Here is a 24343-nt window from a genome sequence, read left to right on the forward strand (position 1 = left end):
TTCCAGTGAGCCAATTTCATGCAAGTCACCAAGCCCTAGCTTGCTGATTTTAGAACTTAAGCCTTTATTAGCATTATATCTCGTACATAAAGTTTTCATCACACCCTCAAAAAAGTTCCCACTTAGGTCCTAACTCTAACTTTATTTTAGTGCATGTTACATTCTATCAGAAGATAGTGCACAATGATATTGTGTGTCTTAGCCTTGGCTAACCCTTGAGACAATGGAATCCTTAAGGAAAGTGCAGGCTACTGTTGATACACACTCAACTCATCTTATCTCCAAATCAATTTCATAAAACATGTGACAAGCTGGCTTTTTCTAAATGTAAATAAGAGTAAATTAAAATAGTAAATCTAGCTTACATCTTGGATAACTATAATTTATTTTTTTTAATGAAAAGTGACATGTACCACAAATCTGCTTTCTCGGGTACCACTAACACCTCCTTCTTTACCCTGTGCAGTAAAAACTGCCTAGGAGTCTCTGCCCACTTAACTAACCATTTTCCCACCCCTATAAAGATTTTTTCCATCTTGTCATCCTCCTTGGGAATTCTCCCATAACATCCACATTAATTTTACAAGCCCTCATACATTTCTAATGGAAGTTCTTGATTCTTCCTATGTTTCTCCCCATTCCTCAGCCCATGGACACTTTTCCTCTAACACAACAGTACAAGATGGAGAAGATAAAGTTACGATTTTTGATTACTGAAGAAAATGTACTTTATTAAACAGAAGCCTTCCTCTCAAGGCCAGGCCCAGTATTCAAGTGCAGAAGGAGGGTGTCAGGGTCACAGGAACACTGGCAAACTGGAAGATAACTCAGTGGTACTTGTGGCCCAGGGCAATGGCCACAGCAGACACCAGCTTCTGCCAGGCAGCCTGCACTTCGGGAGTGAATTCCTTGCCAAAGTGAGTAGCCAGAATAATCACCATCACATTACCTAGGAGCTGTTAGGCAAAAGACAAAATAACACATAAGCATATTAAATAGAATTTTCCTAAAACAATTGACTGAAAAAAAGGCTTTATACCTACATTCCTTGACAACCCTGACCTCAAACTGTTCCAAGGTTTGTGCCTACCCAAAAAAATCAGATGAGCTTGGGTTCAATTTTGTTTTTATGAGCCCTACATTCAACATTCTACCTACCTATACCCTCACCCTCTCTCCCCATTTCACCAGTATTTTTTTTAACCAGTTATCTAATTTCTGTAAACCTAGAATGTTAGTTCTACAAGAGTTCTCAGTGGGAATTTAAAATCTGTAACAAATACAGAAACAAACCTTCACTTGGTCACAATATTGATGGGAAATTTAATATATTTTAGAAAATTTGTCTTATTTTTCTTTGAGAAAATCTTTTAATTTTTTTTTCAAACATCTCTTCCTAAACCTCAGTTATCATGACCCACTTAAATAAGGCATTTCTATTTCCTTGAAACAGGCTTTCATCTACCAAAAGTTTCATTCTCCTTGCACAAGTCTACAATTTTATAATATGATTCTCCAGGATAAACACATCAAGTTCTTGCAAGATTTCCTGAAAAGTTAAGCTCATTCAGGCTGCCAGTAGCTCTTTACTGTCACTAGCTCTGAATCAAGTTAGCCTTGGTCATGCCACTAGAAGTCTGCTGTTCTAAAATCAAGTTAGACATATGACTTCTGAGATCTTTATTGATGTTTCCAATAAGATTCTCAGCCTCAATTAATGTCAATATATAAAGCCAAAAAAATCACGTCACCCATGCCTGAACTCACCCTGAAGTTCTCAGGATCCACATGCAGCTTGTCACAGTGTAGCTCACTTAGCTTAGCAAAAGTGGTCTTGAGGTTGTCCATGTTTTTAATAGCATCTCCAAAGGAAGTCAGCACCTTCTTGCCGTGGGCCTTGACCTTGGGGTTGCCCAGGATGGCAGAGGGAGAGGATAGATTTCCAAAGTTGTCAAAAAATCTCTGGGTCCAGGGGTAAACAACGAGGAGTCTATAAAATGACACCATACCATATCAGATACAAAATTAGAGATGCTAACAAATCCTGAGGAATTTCCCAATCAACTTGCAAAAGTAATACTCACCCTTCATTCCCATGCATTGAGAACCAATGCTTACCTGCCCAAGGCTTCACCTCCAGCCTCTTCCACATTCATCTTGCTCCACAGGCTAGTGATGGCAACCTTCTCGTCAGCAGTAAAATGCACCATGATGTCAGGTCTGAGAGCTTGCTGGTGATTGTAGCTGTGTCGGAAGCAGATATGTGCGGCTGCTTCTCTGCGTGGCCTTTTATTCTTTACTGCTGAAGTCTGCCCCCCTATTCTCCGTGGTACTTAAAAGTCATTGGTCAAGGTTGACCTGCGTCCCTCAGGGGTGGAGTCAGGTTGGAAAAGGGTCAGCAGTGGTGGATGGACACTAAGTTTGAGATAACGTGTGTCAGATCCTGGGACCCTTTTTTGTTGGTTCCTCATCTATCTGCAACACAAATTTCCATTTGTCCCCCTTTTTAACACTCTTCATCATCTTCGAAAATGATACCCATCTCTCCCATTCTCCTTTTCCAAGAAAGCCACATCAAAAGGAGCAAAGCTCAAAATAGAAAAAAAAAGTTTCAGCCAAAGCATGTTTAATATTTGTATTAAAGATGGTGACAGTGACACCAAGTTCTAACTCTCTTAAGAAGTGCATTGTAAACAAAACTTCTGTACCTTAAGTTTTCTAGGGAGACAAAAACCATACATAACTCCTTCTCTAAACTGAACAGAATAGCAGGTAGTCCACAGTGGGACTAAAGCCTTAACCCCAAAGTACAGTACCTTGGGATGATTCCCTAGAGAGGACAGACAGAAAAGATTACGCCCGGGGCTTTCAGGGACTCCTCTCTCATTTCTCTGTGACCATGGGGGACACTGGTGACTTTGGGGGTATTGCCTGGGCTCTCTTCTTGCTTGCCTGTCTGTCCTACTTATACTTCTCATCGGAAAGGCAGCTGAGAAGCCTAAAATCCTAAAATTATTTAAAACCAGAATTTGTCATCAAACAGAGAAAAAGTGAATCAATATATCAATTAGGCTAGAAGTCAGGATGTATTTTAGTGTTTGTAGCCACAGATAGCAAAGACTTCAAATTCCTCTAGTGTCCCTTTTTTTTTTTTTTTTTTTTTTTTTTTTTTTTTTTGATGTCCCTGTTGTGATGACTTGCTAGTTCTTTACCTGGTATAACTGAGACTAGAAGTTGGGATTTATAGTTTATTCAATTCGATCCATGTGCCTGAAAAATATCGCCTATGGTATACTGCTTAATGTGCCCTTATAATACCATTGTCATTATCCTCATTTTTTTTAGAATCAAGGAATAAAGTCACAGAAGTTATTTAACTATCAGTGTGACAGAAGTAGCGATTGAGGAAATAATAGAAGCAGAGTTGCACAAATTCCAGCATTGTCAATTCTAGAAAAGTGCCTTACATCACCGTAATCTCATTGACCCAGCCCAGTTCCTTCCTCTGGCTCATTCTCCATCCATTTCTATCATTTCTTTCCCCAATGTCTTCCCTTGCCCTGACAGATCTGGGAATTTCTCTTCCTACAATTTCCTGCATTTTCATTCCCTAGAGGTTCTTGGTCTTTTTTACTTAGCAGTATGGCTTCTGTCTCCCAAGTCAAGTACCTTTGGAGATTCCATATTCCAAGTTCCCTAAGATTAATTCTCTCTTCTGTAACCTCACCTTGTTATTAATTATGTTTTCTTACGCTTGCAATTTAAAAAAAGAAAAAAAAATACTTGTGGCAATAAGAATGTTTCCCTTACCTTTCTCCCACGGTTCCAGAAGTCTTCACCTGACTTAACGACTGCCCAAACTGTTATTATTCCAGTTCACTGAATTTCTACTCCATTTTCTTTTAGCTATTAACCAACAGTATCTTTCTGGGTATATATACTAACCTTTGGCCACCACAGACATAAGCAGGAATTCCTGAACTTTTTTTGTGTCACAGACTAGTTTGGCATACTATAAGTGCTAAAAAATATGTTTTTATTGAATAAAATAATATACATAGGATTGCTAAGAAGATTAATTATACTGAAATATAGTTATCAAACACCCAAAGATCACATTTGTCTCATAGTATTTATTATATTTGCTTCTTTGTGAAAGCATTGGATCTAGGATTGGGTCTACAGCTTACTTTAGATACAAGTAGTGATGCAAATAAATGTTAACTGAAAAAAGCTGCAATGAGCCAGGCACAGTGGCTCATGCCTGTAATCCCAGCACTTTGGGAGGCTGAGGTGAGTGGATCACCTGAGGTCAGTAGTTTGAGCCCAGCCTGGTCAAAATGCCGAAACCCCATATCTACTAAAAAGACAAAAATTAGATGGGTATTGTGTCAGATGCCTGTAATCCCAACTACTTGGAAGGCTGAGGCAGGAGAATCACTTGAACACAGGAGGAGGAGGTTGCAGTGAGCTGAGATTGTGCCACTGCACTCCAGCCTAGGTGACAATAGTGAAACTCCATCTCAAACCAAAGAAAAATATCTGCAATGAATATGGTGTGGTATGAAAAAATATCTGTGGTTTCTCTTTATAACTATACAATAGGTACTAATGATATTACTCGAGTTTGTTCTTTGCATTCGAAGTAGAAAAAAATGCAAAATTTCAGTTACATGTAAGTAAAAATACAGATTTTTTTTTTCCATAAAACTTCACCAACCCCCTAGTGTTCTATGTACTTGAGATTAAGACCTCCATGGACAAAATATATAGCCTGAGAAGACAGGATTCTAGGTTTGGAGAGAACATATTTGATCACTCAAGTAAAAGAACAGTGAATAGACAAAAAGAAGCTCAGCTGCTTGTAGCTTGAACCAAGCTGAGCTTGGCTACGCAGGGAAGAATAGTCTTTGAGATAATAAATTTTTTTTAACCAATGAAGATACAGCTCTGGGTTTTCAGGAAAAAATTGCTACAGATCCACAGTGTGAAGGCAGTGGCCCTTCCTCAGAACTTGCCAAAGTCCAAGGAATAAGGACCAGATCTCTCAGGGCCAAGAGCTTGGAGAACAGGTTTCTCCCTAAAACAAACCATATGGGTAATCCCATCATTATTCTCTTTCAGAGTGTGGACACCAGTCTTCCCTTAGATTCAGAGTATGGGGTTGATCCTCTCCTTCTCCCTCAGAGCCAGTTGCAGGGCCCACATTTTCTCCTCTCCTTACTGCCTGTGATTCCAGACCTGGCTTGCAACCAGGGATCTGTCCCAGTCCATGCTTCCTTTGGCTAAAGGTTGTAGGGAAGAGCTTCAAGAAAGCTTATAGCATTGTAAGGCCCCAGTTTGTGTCTCAGTAACAAGGCTTATAAATTCTGACTTAGAAGCCAGGTAGGCTGCAGCCAGTCTCATTATTGCCCTGACGCTTGTTGATTCAAGATAAATTGCTTCAGCTGCTCATTTTTAAGCATTTTATTTGCTTATTATATGAGAAGCCATGAAAAGGGGGATTATTGCCTTTCTTTCCTACATTAAAAGCACAAAGTTTAGAGAGATAAATGGCGTGGCCATCCAGGATAGATCAGAAGGGTTAGATGGTGAGAAAAAGTAATCAGTAAGAATATTTATTTATTGTCTACATAATTAAAAATTAGTAAAATAAAATCTATGCATGTCTTCAGACATTTAAGAGTAAAGGACTTTTAGAAAGAAGCATCCAAATTTGATGAAGATGAATTCCTGCCTCTTAGGGTTTGCTTTAGCATTTATGATTTCATAAGTTCTATGCAGGATTCTGAAAAATGTAAGATGCCTAATTTAAACAGGAAAACATCCAATATTTTCTTAAATCTTCCTGGCTGATTTATAACACATATTTAATCTAAAAAGTCAAATACTGGATTGTTCTGAGGTTCTATTAGTATGAAAAATTATATAAATTAGATAATTGTTAGGTAAATTAGACCCTTCACTTTACTGAATGTTTTTCATGGTATTATCTAAAAAAAAAATTAATGAATATTCTTTACCACAAATAAGTTACTTTATTGTTAATTTTAAAGTATTAAAATTATGAGCAAGGCTTGTAAACCACTGAAGGGAAAAGGGCTGCTTAGGATTCTTAATTAGTGAGATTATAAATTATTCTGCTTCCATTATGTATCTAAATTTATATTCTCAGAACAGAAATAGATGTAACCAACTTATTCTACTAGATTTTGTATTAGATTTTGCATTAGCCAGGAATGACTTAGATATCACAAGTAATAAATTCTGCGGCTGCCTTGCAGGAAGCCTGTGACTATTTTCTAGAGTGATTGTAAAGAATGAGAAAATAGACCACAACAAGTGTTCAAACTGTTGCTTTCTTTTTTATAACTTTTATTTTAAGTTCAGGGGTACATGCAGAGGATGTGCAGGTTTGTTAGACAGATAAATGAATGTCATGGGGGTTTGTTGTATAGATTATCTCATCACCCAGATATTAAGTTTAGCATCCATTAGACACTTTTTCTGATCCGCTCCTCTCACACTCCATGCACTGATAGGCCCCAATGTGCCTTGTTTCCCTACATATGCCCATGTGTTTTCATCATTTAGCTCCTGTTGCTTTCACACCGTGCCTCTGCCTCATTTCTCACAAAGTTTGCAGGTGAGTTTGAGCCAGGGCTGGGGCTCATTCTCAAGAATGATCCCTCTGCCTGGCAACTTGCAGCACAGACATCTTATTGTTTGACTGACCTCTGGAGTTACTGTGCCTCAAGTACAGCCTGAGATACTTGTGAATGTTAATTAAGCAGGGGGATCTTTAATGGCCAGTTATGCCACACTTTCCTACATGATGGGACTTGAAAGTTAAAACTTGAGTCTGTCATCTTAGAAAACTTATAAATATCTCATTTTCCTCTGACATACAGCTTTACTTTCCTGGTTTCTTTGACCTTTTGGGACGTTGAGTAAAAAAACTTGTCTTCATTTATTCTCATGATTAAAATTCTAAGAAATAACTGGGGTTTTATTAATTAAATTGCATTGCCCAATGTATTCTATGAACTAAGAGTAACATAGATTAAAAATACTCTGAAGTTGTTCAGAATGTGCTTTTACAGCTTCCTTCCTTTTAGCTTCCTCACCACCTTAAGTTATTGGGCCAAATAACATTGCTCTTACTCAAAACTTAAGTAATAATTTGCAAATTGCATTCAAATGTAGTACCTCTGAAACATACATAAACTCAATATTTCCACAATTTGTATAAACAGTTAATTTAAATGAGACTATTTTAAATGCAGGGCTTTGAATCCTATGTCTAGAAATTTTGAAAAACATCTGATTATATGCTATGAGTCCACCTCTAGTGCTAGAACTGAGAAGTCCTCAACTTGGTGATTTTTTAAATTCTGAAAAAACAACAACATAAAGTTAATGACTTTTTCTTGCCTATGCATGCTATCTTCAGTACTTTGGTTATTTAGTACTAAAACTATAGCATAGAATGTTTCCTGAATAAAAAACGTGTATTTCTCTGGAGAAGGTTAAAACCGAGGATTGGCAAGTGAGCAACGCTTAATTGGAAAAAGCAATGATTCTGTTACACCACCTTCATTAACAAGTTTATCCACTAAGAGGAATTATGGCAAACCAGGCCCCTTTGTTTTATATCACTGAGAGTGAGGATGCTTAATAATTTTTTCCTCCACCCAGACTTCTTTTAGCCATCAATAATTCTAGCCCCACAGGAGCTTGTTCTGAAAGTAAATTCCTGCAACCCCAAACTTATTGAGGCTGAAGCATCTGTGAAGGGAAGAAACATCTCTAAACCACTATGCTGCCAGAGCTTTTTTCTGTACTCAAGCCTCATTCAGACCCCAACGTCACAGTTTCTTCCTGCACCTATTTTTTGCTTCTTCTTCTTCTTGCTTGTTTAGTCATGTTTTGTGGGAGTTTAGAGGCTTATTTTATTTTGTTTTGTTTTAATCAACAGAGATGGGCAAAACCAATTTTTTTTCTTTAGACTTGGGATGGTGATAGCTGGGCAGCATCAGAAGCTGTGTGTGTATGTAGATAAGAGCTCAGGACTATGCTGAGCTGTGGTGAGGGAGGGGTCTGGCTAAAGGTAGTGAGAGTCAGAATGCTCCTGCTATTGCCTTCTCGGTTCCCATGCCTGGCTTCTACACAAGCAGACAAATGGAAAACGCTGTAGGTTAGTGTTTGAGAGTCCTCCATGATTAGTTGCTCAGAAATGCCTGATAAATATGTTATGGCTGTGTGTGTGTGTGTGTGTGTGTGTGTGTGTGCGCGCGTGCGTGCGTGTGTGTGTGTGCTGTGTTGTGTTAACAAATTTGTGACTATCATCAAAATGTGAGGGCTAAAGTGACCAGATAACTTGCAAGTCCTAGGAAAATAAATTACATTCCAAAAATGTAACTGAGACTTAAAACAGTGATCATAAAAGAGGCTCAAAGTTAGCTAAAAGAGACAGAATGACTCCCAAGCCAGGAATTCTTAACTATAATCTTATAGGATATTCTCACATATAAAGAGAAGTATGTTTATCATTAGAGATTTGGCCAGGCAGGAAAGCATAGGAAAAAAAAAAAGGAGCTCTGTTGCCTTATAGTTCAGAGGCATTTTGAACTTCACATAACACTGAGGTCCAGGCCAAGGCCACCCTTCCCATGAAGATAGATGAATAAGCCATATCTGACACCTATGAAATAATGTTTACTTTAGTGACATGATTGCATTAGGCTACCTGCTGCCTTGGCACAGTTTTTTTTTTACTTTTACCTAATTCCTGAAAGGAAACTATTAATTACTTACATAAACATGGGTGCTCCAGTTATAAATTTCAGTGTAAATATATACCCTGGTTTCCATATTCGTCTTTTGAGCCTTTAATTTTGGTTAAAACAAGTTTCCAAGAGCAAATTTCAGCCTACAAAACAAATGGGTCCAGTTCTAGAACTCAGTAACCCCATCAAGGCTCTGCCTGCTGAGGGCTAACTAGCTCTACTCAGGCTTCGCACTTCCAGCACCACTCCACTGATTCCTCTGTGTGTGCATAGCAGTGGATGTGTCAGCATGTATTCTTTTACTTATAGTTGTATATGTGTTTGACTGCTCATTTGTTCCTTCAACATTCTAAAATTTCTAAGAATACAGCACAAAAATAGAATAGAGGAATAAAGGCCCTGTTTTCATAGACTTGATAGTGGAAAGAGCTTGACAGTAAATAAGCAAATAAAATATGTTATATGCCAATGAGTTTAGGTGCTATGGAGGAAAAAGAAACTGAAATGAAGGCGAGTATGATTAGGACAGGGTGGAAGGGTATTGCTACTTTCAGCAGTTTTGCAAGAAAGTCTTTACTATAAAGTTAAGACCTGTGAGGGTACCCATAGACCATAAGAAGCCTATTTATATGCAACCATGATTAAATATTTAAGGCATAGGGAATGACAAATATAAATATCCTAAAGAAGAAGGATGCTTAGAATTTTCAAGGAATATCAGTAAGGCCAATGCAGGATTAGATTAAGTGAAAGAGAGAGTAAAAGATGAGATCACAGAAGTCCTGAATTTTAAAGTTTGGGACACCAATAATACCCACATCACAGAGTTGTAAGAAAAGAAAAATCTACACACACATATGTATTTATGTATTTATATGAGAACTCTACATATACACATATATATACACACATATATATGAATACACACATACACACACACATATATATGTATATACACATGCACACACACACACACACACATATATATACACTTGCCAGTCTCTGGTGCATGATAAACACAATATATGCATGAATAATTATTGTAGAGAATTATAAAGATTTGTCTTTATTATAAGTTGTAAGTGATATAGGAAACTATCAGAAGGCTTTGAACAAAGAAGCGACCATATATGACTTACATTTTGAAAAGATTAATTTGGATGTTGTATTGGTAAGAAACTGTAGTGGGGCAGTGGTAGAAGGAGGACCATTGTTATAAGTCAACAGCTATAATTTAGGTGACTTAAACCAGAATGGTAGCATTGGAGGTGAAGGCAAGGGGTCAGCCTCTGAACACATCCTTTAAGGTAAAATCAACAGGATTTTCTGACAGAGAATATGGAATTGTTATGTGTGTGTGTGTGTGTGTGTGTGTGTGTATGCACTCATGCACACTCTAGTGCATGCTAATTTCTGGTTATGAGTATGTCTCAGCATAAGGATTTTGAAGCTAGGCAAAGTGAGTATTTGAGTTGAATTTTGTCAAGGTCTTTGTTCATCACAGTCTCTACCTCAGAACTAGCTTTAAAGTTAGAAAGCTGGGTGGGTATACAGGGAAACGAGAAACCATCTCTGGAGCTTGTCTACACATCATACCTTTAGCCAAAGTGACATCAACGAATATTTCTTGGATGCTGACCAGAGGCTTATGAGCCATGCCCCTCTAGCTGAAGGAAGTTCACAGTTTCTTTAAGGGGGGGAAATGGTAAGATAAGTCAAAAAACAATCAGACGGAATTTTGTTCAGTCAGGGAATTTTATGGTTTTCTTTCTTTCTTTTTTTTTCCTTTTTTCTTGAGACAGTCTCACCCTAGAGGCTGGAGTGCAATGTCACTCTCTGCTCAATGCAACTTCCACCTCCCTGGTTCAAGTAATTCCCCTGCCTCAGCTTCTTGAGTAGCTGGATCACAGACTCCTGCCACCACACTCAGCTGATTTTTGTATTTTTTAGCAGAGATGGGGTTTCACCATGTTGGCCAGGCTGGTCTCAAACTCCTGACCTCAGGTGATCTGCCCTCTCGGCCTCCCAAAGTGCTGGGATTACAGGTGTGAGCCACCTCAGCTGGAGGAATTTGATATTTAGGCTGTGACCTCTGCACTAGGAAAGGAAGGTTAGCCACCCCCACTCCACCCTTCTTCTTCTAAGTACCCAATCACACTGCAAAGCCTCAGGCACCTTCCCTAGAGGCATTCCTCCATCCCTGATAAGTTATTCCTCCATGTGTAGAATGGAATAAGAAGGCTAGAATTCAATATAACAAGCTTTGAGTATGCTGACAACTATGCTGGAGAGAGAAATAGACAAGACATAAACTTTTCCTCAGGACCATCTACATAATTTCTAGGCCCAATATAACATGAAAATGAATAGCTCCTTTGTCAGAAATTATTAAGGATTTTATGTCAGCAACAGCAGGGATGTTAAACCAAGCATGGCATCATCAGGCTATATCTGCTATTCATGCTATAAAAACAGTATTCTAGTAGCTATGAAAAAATAAACAGTGTTCTAGTTAATGTAGCCACCCTTTCAAGTTTAATCTGATATCACCCTTTAAGCACTTCCATTCAACCTAAACCATGCTAGTCTTTCTAGACCCATCCCTGGAAATTTTTCCATACTGTTTTCTTCCTAATTAATTTGTGATTCAAATGGCTCATATTCCAGCCTGTGCCACAGTTATTACACATTTAACTCACCCTCTGTATTCTGTTCTCTGTTTAAACATTTTTCAGGTTGATTTCCTTCCTTAATGTTTGCATTTATGTTAGACATGCATCATGTAGACTGTCTTTATTCCTATAACAGGCATATACTTGAACCAAAAAGGAGGTTTTAACATAGCATCACTAAATCTTTGATCTGTGCTCTTAGCAAAACCAAGTAGACTATAAGATATCATTCATTCATCAATGAATACAAAGGAAACTATGTTAAGTACATGTCAGGTCCTGTGGGTCCTGGGCCTGCAAAACCATCATAGCTGCTGACCTCAAGAAGCTCAGCGGAGACATAAATCATCTGAAAATTCCTCACGGGTCTGTTGAAATAATTTACCTGCCTCTCTTTAAATTTGTTCCTTTTTGTATAGTTCCTCAGGTCATGTCACATTTCTGAAACATCTTTGCCACCATGAACTCCTATGGAAGCCAGCTTCCAAGCCATTCTTCTGGAGGCCTTCTTTTGACCTCCTGTTTTTTCTCCCCACAAGCATTATCTCTGACTGTCGTTGTTTTTCAGCCTTTTGTAGTCCTTCGCAGTTACCCACACAGGTGAACTCTTTTAGCCCTCCTGGAGGAATGTTTTTTTTTTCCTCTCAGGATCAGAGTTGCCTACATCTTCCCAATAGGACCAAGACTGGCCGAAATGTGTCCTTAAGGCGAAACCTTCTCAGTAGTACTGCCAGTCAGATCTGACCCTGTATATGAGCATGTGTCCTCTAAGAGCACAGGCCTTTTGTCACTTAGCTGTCCAGACGTGCCTTAGAATGGCAAACAATGTTTGTTTTCTTTTCCTTTTTTTATGCCTTCCTCTTCCATACCCTTGTCTTAATCCAAGTCTCTAGGACTCTGTGCAATGTAGATATTCAGTATGTGAATCCTAGAAAAGTGGGAGCTGAAAAGATCCTTTAGCCATCCAGCCCTGCACCTAGTTATACACAGGAGAAAGCCTGTGTATAAGATTTTGCCCTGGATTATAGAATGCATGAGAATGTGTCAGGGAATTCACTAGCATAGGTTGTATGCTTCAAATGACTCTAATAGCATTGATTAATGACTATATAGTTTATGAACAAAAACTCTAGGCGCATGTGCTAACAAAGTCTGATTCTGCCACTTTTAGGTATAGAGACCACCTGTAAGATAAATATTTTATTCACAATGACTGATCATTCTATGGCAATTGATAATAACAACATATATATATGTATATATGTATATATATGTGTGTGTGTGTATATATATATTCAGGAAATATATATTATATATATATATATATCACACATATTTACATATCTCTATATATATATATATTCAGGAAATAATATATTCCAGAATATGTCACATTCTGTCTCAGGCATCCATTTTCTTTATGATGCTGTTTGAGGTGCAGTTTTAGTCAGGTGGTCAACTTCTCCTTTTTTTTGCCATCTGTCCTATAAGCATCCTGCTGGGGACCCAGATAGGAGTCATCACTCTAGGCTGAGAACATCTGGCCACACACCCTAAGCCTCAGCATGACTCAGCATGATTCAGCTTTGCTGTGCTGGAGCCAGATGCTTGCCTAGAAGGTTACACAGAACCAGAAGGCAGGGGGCAGGGCACTGACTCCAGCTGGGGCCTGACCAGAATTGCTCATGCTTGGGCTATGGGCATCAGCAATGAGACTCACAGAAATGTAACAGGAACTAAGGAAAAACTGGAGCTCGTTTAATCAGCCATGAGGAGGCTGGAAGCAACAGAGGGAGCTTGGCTTATAAAAAGTGTAGTAATCATTCAGCAAACGGTTTTGAAGCACCTGCTGGGTGCTAAACACAATTTTCAGTGCTTGAATTATAAATAAGAATAAAGGATGTATTTTACCCCCTTGCAAGAGTTGAAGTAAAAAATAATAGTTAATTATAACACATGCTCTGTCACCCAGGCTGGAGTGCACAATCTCAGCTCACTGCAACCTCTGTCTCTGGGTTCAAGCAATTATCCTGCCTCGGCCACCTGAATAGCTGGAATTTACAGGCACATGCCACCATGCCAGGCTAATTTTTGTACTTTTTGTAGAGATGGGGTATTGCCATATTGTCCAGGATGGTCTCCTGAGCTCCAAGCAATGCACCCACCTCAGCCTCCCAAAGTGCTGGGATTACAGGTATGAGACACCACATCCTGATTTTCCATATTCAATAGAGGTATTTATGGGATGGAGGAAAAGAACGTTTCACTATGAATTAGTTTTAGAGAGTGTTTTTTTTTTTTTTTAATTAAGAAAACATAAGTTAGACCTTGAGAGATTAAAATTTATTTTTTGATGGACAGTACATATTCTCTATCTCCCATCAGGGCAAGGTATAAGGAACTGGCTAAGACACAGTGATACAGAGGGGCTTAGTCTTAAGGGCCCCATTGGTACCCAGATGAGGAGGCATCTTCATCACTCATCACAATCAGCTCTGCCTTTCTCCTCTCTTCTACATCAGAAATTTCATAATCCTACTAGGGTCAGGAAGATCACATAAGGAAAAAGGATGCCAGGTAAGGTCTACAATGAGTATGAGCCCTTTCCTGATGAATTAAGGCAATCAACACTTTAGCCAGCCAAATGTTGCCATTGAGAGATTGGGAGGGCCCAGTGAGCCCAGAAATACCACCTACTTCTTAGATGATCTTGAGCAAGTGCTTAACTTCTTTAATTCTCTGAAATATAGGAGTTATTTCTTGACTCTAAATGTTGGCAGCAGATTCAGCTTATTTATTTATTTTTGAGATGAAGTCTCATTCTGTCACCCAGGCTGTGCAGTAGCATGATCTCTGCCTCCCAAGTTTAAGCGATTCTCCTGCCTCAGCCTCCCGAGTCGCTGGGCCTATAGGTCCCCACCACGCCCGGCTAATTGTTGAGTTTTTAGTAGAGAAAGGGTTTCGCCATATTGGCCAGGCTGGTCTCGACTCCTGACCTTGTGATCTGCCGGCCTCAGCCTTTCAAAGTGCTGGGATTACAGGCATGAGCCACTGCACCTGGCCTCAGTTTATTTTAAAACATTATTCAGACCTCCCAAAATAATTCCCTAGGAGATATTTAGATAAGAAGCCATCATGTTGTAACCTCTCATCTGTCTTCTCTCCATTTCTTACCCTGTCATTCACTCACTTTTTTTGCTCTCTGTCCTGTGAAAGTGTCCTTCTTCTTAACCTACTTTGGACCAGTGTGCAAGTCACTTGGCAATATAAGACCGCTGAGCTTCGGTTTAGAAGAAAATACAATAATGGCTAATTTTTGAGAAAGAGGAACTCTAACCCATCACCAATGACACAGGAACTTCTATAGGACTGAGTTCTTCATTCTTTTTACGGATGAGAAAGACAATGTGAAGCCCAAAATGACTTTAAAGTAGCTAGAATATGGAGCAAGGGCTTGCACTGGTAAAATTTGGGGAAACTTTGCTGTCAGATCCTGCAAAGGGAGGTACAGAGAATTCTCAGTTTCTTCTCATTCTTTGTATACCTACCACAGCACCACAGCACTACTCCTAGCATAGTTTAGGGCCCTCAGTTCTTGAACCTAGTTAGAATTCCACACAAACTTAAACTAGACAAATATATGTATGTTTCTGAGATAGTGAAGTTGCTACAGGATGAAAACAGAGCCAGTGGGTTAGACCGGAAGACTAAATGAAGAATATAACATATAAACACTCCCTTTAACCAAAGTTGCAACTTGACCAAGGGGTCAAAGGGTAATTTGGGCAGGCATGAGCCTTCAGTTTTCTCAAGTATCTGCTTATAATTTGTCATATGACAATCTCTGTAACCCAAGAGAGAGTCTCTTTATTCTGAACTTGTTTATAAATTTTTCTTTATCTCTTTCTCCTTCAAACTTTCCTGAGGAGATTAAATCATGGTTGAGGAGGTATGGCCTGCAGTTGTGGTTTGAACCATAACTTCCAATTTTTAAGAAGTAAAAATGAGAGGCAAGGGCCAGAGGGCAGGAATGTCTACTTCTAATTTCTCGGGTCCACAGTATTTGTGTTGGTGTTTGCTGTGGAAAGAACGTTTTTCTTCAGCGGCAGTAGAACTGAGCCTACAACCTAGCCTCACTATTTGGTGGCTCTGTAAGCTTCAACACATTATTTCATCTCTTTGATCTTTGAGTCCCTAGTTAATGAGAGCTAATGTAATGTAGACAGTACGACAGCCCAGACCACCTGGTTTCTGATCCCTAATTGTCTACCTATTAGTTTGTGCTTTCAATAAGTTGATTTATACTACAAGAAGTATGTTGGGTTCCTCATCAATAAATGAGGTAATATTCTACTTCTGAGTATAGGTGTGAGGATAAACTAAGTTAATTCATATAATAAGCTTTTTTTTAAGACGGAGTCTCACTTTGTCACCCAGGTTGGAGTACAGTGGCACAATCTTGGCTCACTGCAACCTCTGCCTCCTGGGTTCAAGAGATTCTCCTGCCTCAGCCTCCCAAGTAGCTGGGATTATAGGCACGTGCCACCATGCCAGGCTACTTTTTTTGTATTTTTTAGTAGAGACAGGATTTCACCCTGTTGGCCATGCTAGTCTGGAGCCCCTCACCTCAGGTAATCCACTTGCCTCGGCCTCCCAAAGTGCTGGGATTACAGGCATGAGCCACTGAGCCCAGTCTCATATAATAAATTTGATTCTAGCATATACTAAGCACTCAAAAAGTGGTACTTATCATCAGTATTAATTACAGTATGTTCAATAATACATCATACCTCACAGAACTACCATATGTAATGAGATTATTAAATATCATAAAATGGCACCTGACATATAGAAAGATTTCAGTAAGGATTAACTCCCATTTCTCTTTCATTTACCTTCAGCCTAAATCTACATTATATCCTTGTTTCCCTCATGTGGTTTCTAGTCCCTTCAGCATCTTGTTTCTCTCTCAACCTCTGTGCAGATTCCTAAAAATTTTTCATGCGTCAGAATCTTGGGCTTTCATGTTTCCAGTGAAGTGGGATTTTTTTAGATGGCAAAGTTGCTGTTAGCCAATTTGAAGTGTGCCCTGTGGCCTTGGGAGCTTAATTTTTAATGAAAGCTGAGCTTGGACTTTGACTGCAGCATCTGGCTAGATGGTTCTACTGGAGGAGGGTCCCAGCCAATTGCGAAATTAACATCTGGCTCTGAGACTGGCACTGTATCTCTAACAGTGGTTGGTACATTGAGACCGCTGACCCGTAGGGAGCCCATAGCTCTGTCTTGAATTGTTAGGCCACTGCTCCAGAGTATGTGCATCTCCTTTGATAACAACCCCATGAGATAGAGACAGTCATTATCCTTACTTTATAAATGATGAGCCTGAAAACACAGGAGTCAAGCGCTTGCCCCTAGCTGGGAGGATAGGGAAGCAGTCCCACGTGGTAGTAGAATGAAAAATGCTGCTGTGCTGTGCCTCCCCCACCTTTCCCATGCCTGCTCTATACTCATGGTCTATCTCTCCTGGCTCCTGGGAGTCATGGACTCCACCCAGGGCCAGCAACCTGACCTAACCACCTATCTGAGCCTGCCAGCCTATAACCCATCTGGGCCGTGATAGCTGGTGACCAGCCCTGGCCCCACCCTCCCTGGAACCTCTGATAGATACATCTTGCACACCAGTTCCCAAAGTCATTATGAGAGTCTTGGGTTTGCTGAGTCAAAATTCCTTGAAATCCAAGTCCTTAGAGACTCCTGCTCCCAAATTTACAGTCATAGACTTCTTCGTGGCTGCCTGCTTTATCCACAGAATGATTCCTTTGCTTCATTATCCCATCCATCTGATCCTCATCAGTGGAGCACAGGCCCATGAGCAGCAGCTTCAGAGTCTCACAGGGGTCTGGCACTGCCTCTGAGACATGTCTGACCTTAGGCAAATGTTGGAATATTCTGAGTCAGCCCTGTCATCCCAAAATAAAGATAATAATAGTGTTTATTTATGGAGTTAGCATGAGGATGAAAAAAATAGCAAAATGGATAAGACTTTAGACTATAAAGGTCTCAATAAATAGTAGATTTTATCATCTATTAATCCTTTCCCTCTCCTCTCTTACTCATCCCATCACCTATTCCCCCTACTTTTCCCTTACCTACAGTGATTCTTCTTATTATAGTCTTCATTTAATGAGGAAGATGTTTCTCAAAGAAGCCATTCTCCCCACATAGATCATCTCAGCAGGGTTCAGGAAGATAAGGGAGGATCAAGGTCAAAGGTAGGAGCTAAGGAAGAGCATTGGGCAAGTGGATCCAAAATGTCCAATGCTGAAAGTAGGAATCTAAGCACTAGTCTCTGGATGCGGGGAGTGCCTCCACATGGGTAGTTCTTTCAACTAGCCACGGCCTGGACTGTGGAGAAACCATTTCCAGACAGAAGTGAGGAGATTCAAGCAGGAAAGACTTAAGAAAGGGTCCCTGGAAGTCTGGGGCAAGAGGCTCCCTGTCACATGAGGGAAACCTGCTTAGCATAGGCTCTGAGTTCTCTCCTACGCTTATCCTATGGGGCTTCCTATTTTAAGCCAGGCTTCACAAAGCCACAGACTTCTACCTGCTGGAGCTCTGAATGAAGAGGAAGCAGGACCCCTGAATGGAGAGGAAGCATTGTGATTTCTATTTCACTCAGAGCTCTTTCTTGCCCTGCTTCCCTGTAGTTTGTCTCAACATTTCTGTTGACAGTCTGATTCATGCAGCCAAGAATTATGAAAGAGACCTCAATCATGCCTAGGCCTGTGCTCATTGTTGTGCATATGATGGGGGAGCAGATAAGAAAACGTGATGGTGTAGACCTTTTCAGAGTTACATGAGTTTGGGAATTAATCAAGACCAGCCTTTTGCTTAGGGTAGGAATCCCCTATGGGGATTTATTCAATCATCGGTGCAAAGCTTTCTATATGGTGAGGGGCTCACGGACTTTCCAAGCCCTTGCTTTTCCTAGACAACTTAATGTTTAGAAAGTTCTTACATATATAAGAATCCTGTAATCCTGAGTCACATACTATAACTTGATTCCTCATTTCAGAAGATAGTATTCCCATGTTTGAAGTATTCATGCATTTGTTAAACACAAATAATAGGGATAGTGACAAGTGTCAGAATTCTAACAGTAAACCAGAGAGCCACAGTCTTCAACTTCACAAAGTTAACCATCTAACTAAAGACAGCAATCAAAACCAACACCCCTTCTCCACTTGGGGTAGTGTTTCCTGATGTCAGGGATGTTATGCTCAGGTTAGGAAAGCCAGACTATCATCCCAGAGCAGGTCACAGAGGAATAAAATGCAATTTTTAGTCATTTAGGAAAAACGGTAGACTCCAGAGAGTGAAAAATGCTTTCTGGATGAATAACTTGGCCTGGGAGCCCTTCGGAATCAGAGACTGGAGCCTAAATTTAAATATCTTTGAATCCCCAGTATCTAGTGTAGAGACTGCCAAGAAGTATATTGGATAATGAGCAAAGAGATTCTTAGGACCAAAGCTCAGTTCTGCCATTTGCTAGTAGTTTATGTTTGTGTGTGTGTGAGTGTGAGAGTGCATGTATGCTTGAGCAAATTGAGAGTTAGTTTTTTTAACTGTAGTAAATGGGGATAATAATAGTATCTACTTGAAAGAATTCAAGACTATTAAATATAATAAGTTATGCAAAGCACCTATTACGGTCTCTGATAGCTTTCAATAAATGTCAGTTATTTTTATTATTACTGTTAAAGATGAATGGCATAAAGTACAGAACAATAGTTTTCAGCTGCAGCAAGAATGATTGCAGTTAAACACAAGAATACTAGCAAACATTTCGAACGTAGTTAGCATATATAAGCACTATATATGCTTTAAACTGCTTGCATGTGTTAACTCACCCGGTCCGCACAACAATCTTATAAGCCTGTTAAAACTCGTGTAATCATGGTTATAATCCCAGCACTTTGGAAGGCCAAGGCGGGCAGATTGCTTGAGCTCAGGAGTTTGAGACCAGCCTGTATCACATGTGAAACCCCATCTCTATGAAAAATACAAAAAAAAATATCCAGGTGTGGTGGTGTGTACCTGTGGTTCCAGCTACTCGGGAGGTTGGGGTGGGAGGATGGCCTGAGAGACGGAAGTTGCAGTGAGCCGAGACTGTGCCACTGCACTCCAACCTGGGTGACAGAGTGAGACCCGTCTCAAAAACAAACAAACAAACAAACAACCCTCCATTTTACAGATGAAGAAACTGAGTCATTCAACTACTAAGAGAAACAGTCACTAACCACTCACGCAGTCTGGCTCCAGAGTCCGTACTCTTCACCTCCACTCTATACTGCCCAAGACTTTTAGAAAGCCAAGGGTCGAATCACTGAAATGAGTTATTGGGATGACTATGTGGGAAGGGTGATAAGTTCTTTCCTAGAAGTGGGTGAGAATAGGAAAGAAGCATCCTCTTTTTTACACATGTGAACTAGCACATGTACATCTGATCGTGGGCCTGGTTGAAGATGAGAATTTTATTGCTGAGTGAGAGCGTCTGGGGACATCTTGCCAGTCAAGGAGTCTCGGGTTCAGTTTCCTTCTCAGTCTCAGAGTTAAGGGAGCTCATGAATTTAATCAACAGAAATTTTGTATTGAAATAAGAGCCACTGGAAATCATTTGCTCCAGACTCCTACTTATAAAAGGGGAAACTGAGGCTTAGAAAAGGGTGGGGGCTTTCTCAGTATGATGTAATTTGTCATGGAAATGCCCAGGCTAGGATTCAAATCTCCTGACTTGCTGTCTAGTGTATGTGCAGTGAGCCCCTTTGCCTCTAACTGAGAGAAGGTAAAAAAAAAATGGAACCTAAAATATTCTATATAGTTTCCATGTCACAGCCAGGGCTGGGCAGACTCCTGTTATTTCTTTAAAAATAAATATATAATTTAAATGCATAAATAAGCAAACCATGCTCCAGGATGGGAGGGAGAGGCTCTGGAGCCCACCCCTTCTGGGTCCTGGCTCTGCAGATAGTGCTATCAAAGCCCTGACAGAGCCCTGCCCTTTGCTGGGCCTTGGAGTGAGTCAGCCTTGTACAGGGGCAGGGCAAGCCATCTCATAGCTGCTAAGTGGGAGAGAAGAAATCGCTCGTAGTCTGTAAACTCAGGTCGTGACTATTATTCTCACACAAAGCAAAAGAATAATGTAAGATGTCTACATATACCCTGCATCCCCTCTTGTGTACTGGGGTCCCAAATAGCTTTCTAAAAGTGATGGCAAAGTCATTGCACTAGATGCTGTCCCATCTGTTACAAATCCGCATTTGTCTCCACATACCAGCCATGGATAATTATCCTCCTCCCAGGTCCCCCTGCTTGTCTTTGTACAATACTCAAGGAAATTTCGGAAATATTTATTCTTTCAAGCTTGTTCTGTTATTTCTGCCTCAATGGCTCAGTTGAAAAAGCACATTCTTGTTTTCCCATAAATTGATAATAAACAATTTCACAACACCTATATGGGTCATTGTTTGTTGTGTTTGTGAAAATTTACAATAACTTTATATTGTTACTGCTCTAAGAAAGTTACAATTTGGTGAGTAAAAGAGAAAGCTATTACAAGTCCAGAAAATAAAAGTTATCATCTTGAGGCCACAGCTTTCGAAGAATAATATCAATATTACACAATTAATCTAACAACTGTGAACAGTAATGAGATAATGTGTATAGAACCCAGACCTCTGCCCAAAATATGGTAGAGTATCAAGGAAGTGCATTGCAGAGTATTTTCTTGCTTTTGGTTTTTGGTTTTGTATTTTCTTTTGTAAGACAAGGTTTCACTCTGCCTTCCAGGCTGGAGTGCAGTGGCAGATCATGTCCTGCCTCAACCTCCTGAGCACAAGTGATCCTCCCAATTCGGCCTCCTGAGTAGCTGGGACTATAGGTATGCACCACCATGCCCGGCTAATTTTTTTTTTTTCTTTTTTAGTAGAGACAAGGTCTTGCTATGTTGTCCAGGATGGTGTCAAATTTCAGAACTCAAGCAGTCCTCCCACCTCTATCTCTCAAAGTGCTGGGATTACAGACATGAGCCACCACTCCTTGCTTCCAGACTATTTAAACGACTAATTCCTGACACTACCTGAGGGATACTAGACAGTAGACACATCTTTAATGTACCAAACAGGTGACTGTAGGGTTGAGAGACAGATTAGAATTCAATTTTTTATGACCAAAAAAGACTGAAATGAGGCACAAGCTTAGGTCTTTTCAACTGTGGGGACCGGGTTGAAAGTGTGCAGTTCAAGGCCCTGTAGTTGGTATTTAACTGTTCCCAGGTGGAAGTCTCTTCAAAGAACTACTGGTGCAAACTACCTGGGGATAAATATTTCCTCCAGAAAGGGGAAAAGTGGAAGCTCCCCTAGAAAAAGGACAAGGCAAGTCGTTGTCTACTTTCCCTGAAGTTATCAAAAAAGATGAGACCTGTGTTTACCTTCAAGATTAGGGAAGTCTTGAGAAGTTTGAGCTGTGCCTTTGGAAGCCAACATACTTTTCTCCTTTATTGACCAAGTTCAGCTCTCCTGAATACTTCCAAGGTCTACTGCATCAAGAGTGAGACTTCAAGGCCCTAGAAGCTGGGATCTCAGATATAGGGAAAAGAGATTTCCTATTCACTCACTGTTAACATGTGGCTGAAAACTTTTGATCTAGTCATCTACAAAGCACGAGTTGTGGGTCAGAAATTGTTTTTCACATCTTTTTATTTCCTTTGACAGCAGAATAAAACCTAGGAATTGATGACTTAAGTGAATGCAAGGTACTTTGGTGTGGACAGGAGCATTTTGCACCAGGTAGGGAGACAGCTATGAAGGAAAGCATTTATTCTATGTATGTATGTATGTATATATGTATCTATCTATCTATCTATCTAACTAGTCTATTTTTCTATCCACTTATTTATACATATAAACAAAAAGTATAGAGTGTAGTATAATATGTAAGTGGTCAGGGCTATGTGTTTATGGATTGTTTGAAATGAAACTAAAGTGGGATTATAATTCTGCTGTCCCCACAACCCTGTGGTCCCTACACTACCCTGCAAGATTCATTTAACTGCTTAGCTTAATTGTGAGGCCATTATGGGGGATAGTACCCTGTCCTCTCTGTCTTTCAACATCCCCATAATAACTAGGGAATAACTTTGTAAAATGGCAGAATAGGGTCATGTTTAGTTGGGTGATATATAAAATTGGACAAGCCACAGTTTGAGTTTACCCTTTTGAATAAATATATGACAAAAGGAAATTTAATTATTTTTAAGAGTCTGGAGGTATCCAGCATGAAATTTGGATAATGCTTGCCTTCTAGTGCTGAAATTAGAACTTAATAATATAATACATCAATGAACTTATTACAGTTCTTAGCACAAAGTAAGAACCCTTTCAATGTGTGTGTGTGTGTGTGTGTGTATATATATATATGTATATATGATACTGATGTGAAATTTAAGTGCACTAGCTCACTTAATCCTTATTAGTAACTGTGAAGTAGGCATTTGAATTTTCCAAGTGAGTTAAGTGTAGCTTATCATACATAAGGAAATATCCACAGATTACATACCTAGTGTATAACTGAGAAATAATTTTATTTATATTATAAAACGTTCTAACAATACAGATGCATATAAACTAAAATCTGAAAGGGCTTATGCAATCCTACCTTCTCAATCTCACTTCTCTACTTTGAGAAAACCAGCCTTAGCTGTCTGCTATGCATCCTTTCAAAACATATTTCTGAGAGATGAGAGAGAGAAATAGGGATGGTGGAAGGAAAGAAGAAAGAGTAAGAGAGAGAGAAGGAGGTGTGGGGAAAGAATTAAATTATTCTTTTCTCTGTCTCTTGAAAGAGCCCTTTTCATTACATTGAATCGAAGGTAATGTTGCCATTTCTGGACTCTTGGAATAAGGAAAGACTGATACATTAAATCATTTTGAAAGTCTACGGCATTTTTAAAATGCAAGGTGATATCTTACTAACTAGCCTTTGCTTTATTAGAAACAGGGGAGTGAGTAGGGGAAACAGGAGAAACTGGGAAGAGCATCCACATGTCCTGTCCCTATAAGGTGGAGGCACCCACCTTCAATCAAAAGGGCTCCTTAACACTTACTTTCCTTGCTTGTAGCTCCACTGTCCTGGACCATTAGCTCCACAGGTATCTTCTTCCCTCTAGTGGTCATAACAGCAGCTTCGGCTACTCTGAAGAGTCCTGCCAGATATATGTCAGGGAATGTAATCCACTAATAAAAATAAAAAGAACATTTTAACTGTAGTATTGGTTTTTTTTTTTTTTATTGTGACTACCAATAAAGCTCTCGCTCTTTCATCAGTGATTACTCAGGTTGTTCTGTGACCAACACACTGGGAAAACTCAGAGAAGGCATCCATGTGCTTACTGGCCTAAACTGAAATGGCCACAGCAGAGTGAACCAGAAGGTTTACAGATATCTTCCGCAAAGAGTAAAAGGATTGAAGACTTCTCCAGATCAATGCATAGGAAATAACCATGGGTCTTATATATCCCATATTATGATGAGCAACATTACGATAAGACCATATCAATTTTTAGTCCAGACACAAGCACAGACTACATGAAGCGTGTCCAGGTGGAGGCAGGAAAAATGAGAGAAATGATAGGAGCAAGAAAAGAGGAGGCATTTGATCAAGAAAAGTAGAAAAAGGAAATAATTCTGTATCTAATACAGATGAGGCATTTAATGAGTTTTGGTGAATAGGTAAATACCAAATTTTTCCTTAAACATTTATCAGATATTCACTATGACACATACTTATTGAAAATCAAGTAAATAGAGATTTTCAAACACATTG

General features: G+C 39.6%; 1 protein-coding gene across 1 annotated transcript; it reads right to left on the reverse strand.

Annotated features, from left to right (window-relative positions):
* Positions 1 to 703: 703 nt before the first annotated feature.
* Positions 704 to 22056, reverse strand: HBE1 (hemoglobin subunit epsilon 1). Its single transcript, XM_032240526.1, has 4 exons — positions 21951 to 22056; positions 2119 to 2475; positions 1768 to 1990; positions 704 to 956 (listed from the first exon to the last, which is right to left on the reverse strand). Exons 2-4 carry the CDS (start codon positions 2208 to 2210, stop codon positions 828 to 830), a joined length of 444 nt encoding a protein of 147 aa, XP_032096417.1. The 5' UTR covers positions 2211 to 2475; positions 21951 to 22056; the 3' UTR covers positions 704 to 827.
* Between the last annotated feature and the right edge of the window lie 2287 nt (positions 22057 to 24343).

Source organism: Sapajus apella, unplaced genomic scaffold (assembly GCF_009761245.1).
Source record: "Sapajus apella isolate SASKATOON/1434 unplaced genomic scaffold, GSC_monkey_1.0 scaffold47, whole genome shotgun sequence".
Lineage (NCBI taxonomy): Eukaryota > Metazoa > Chordata > Mammalia > Primates > Cebidae > Sapajus > Sapajus apella.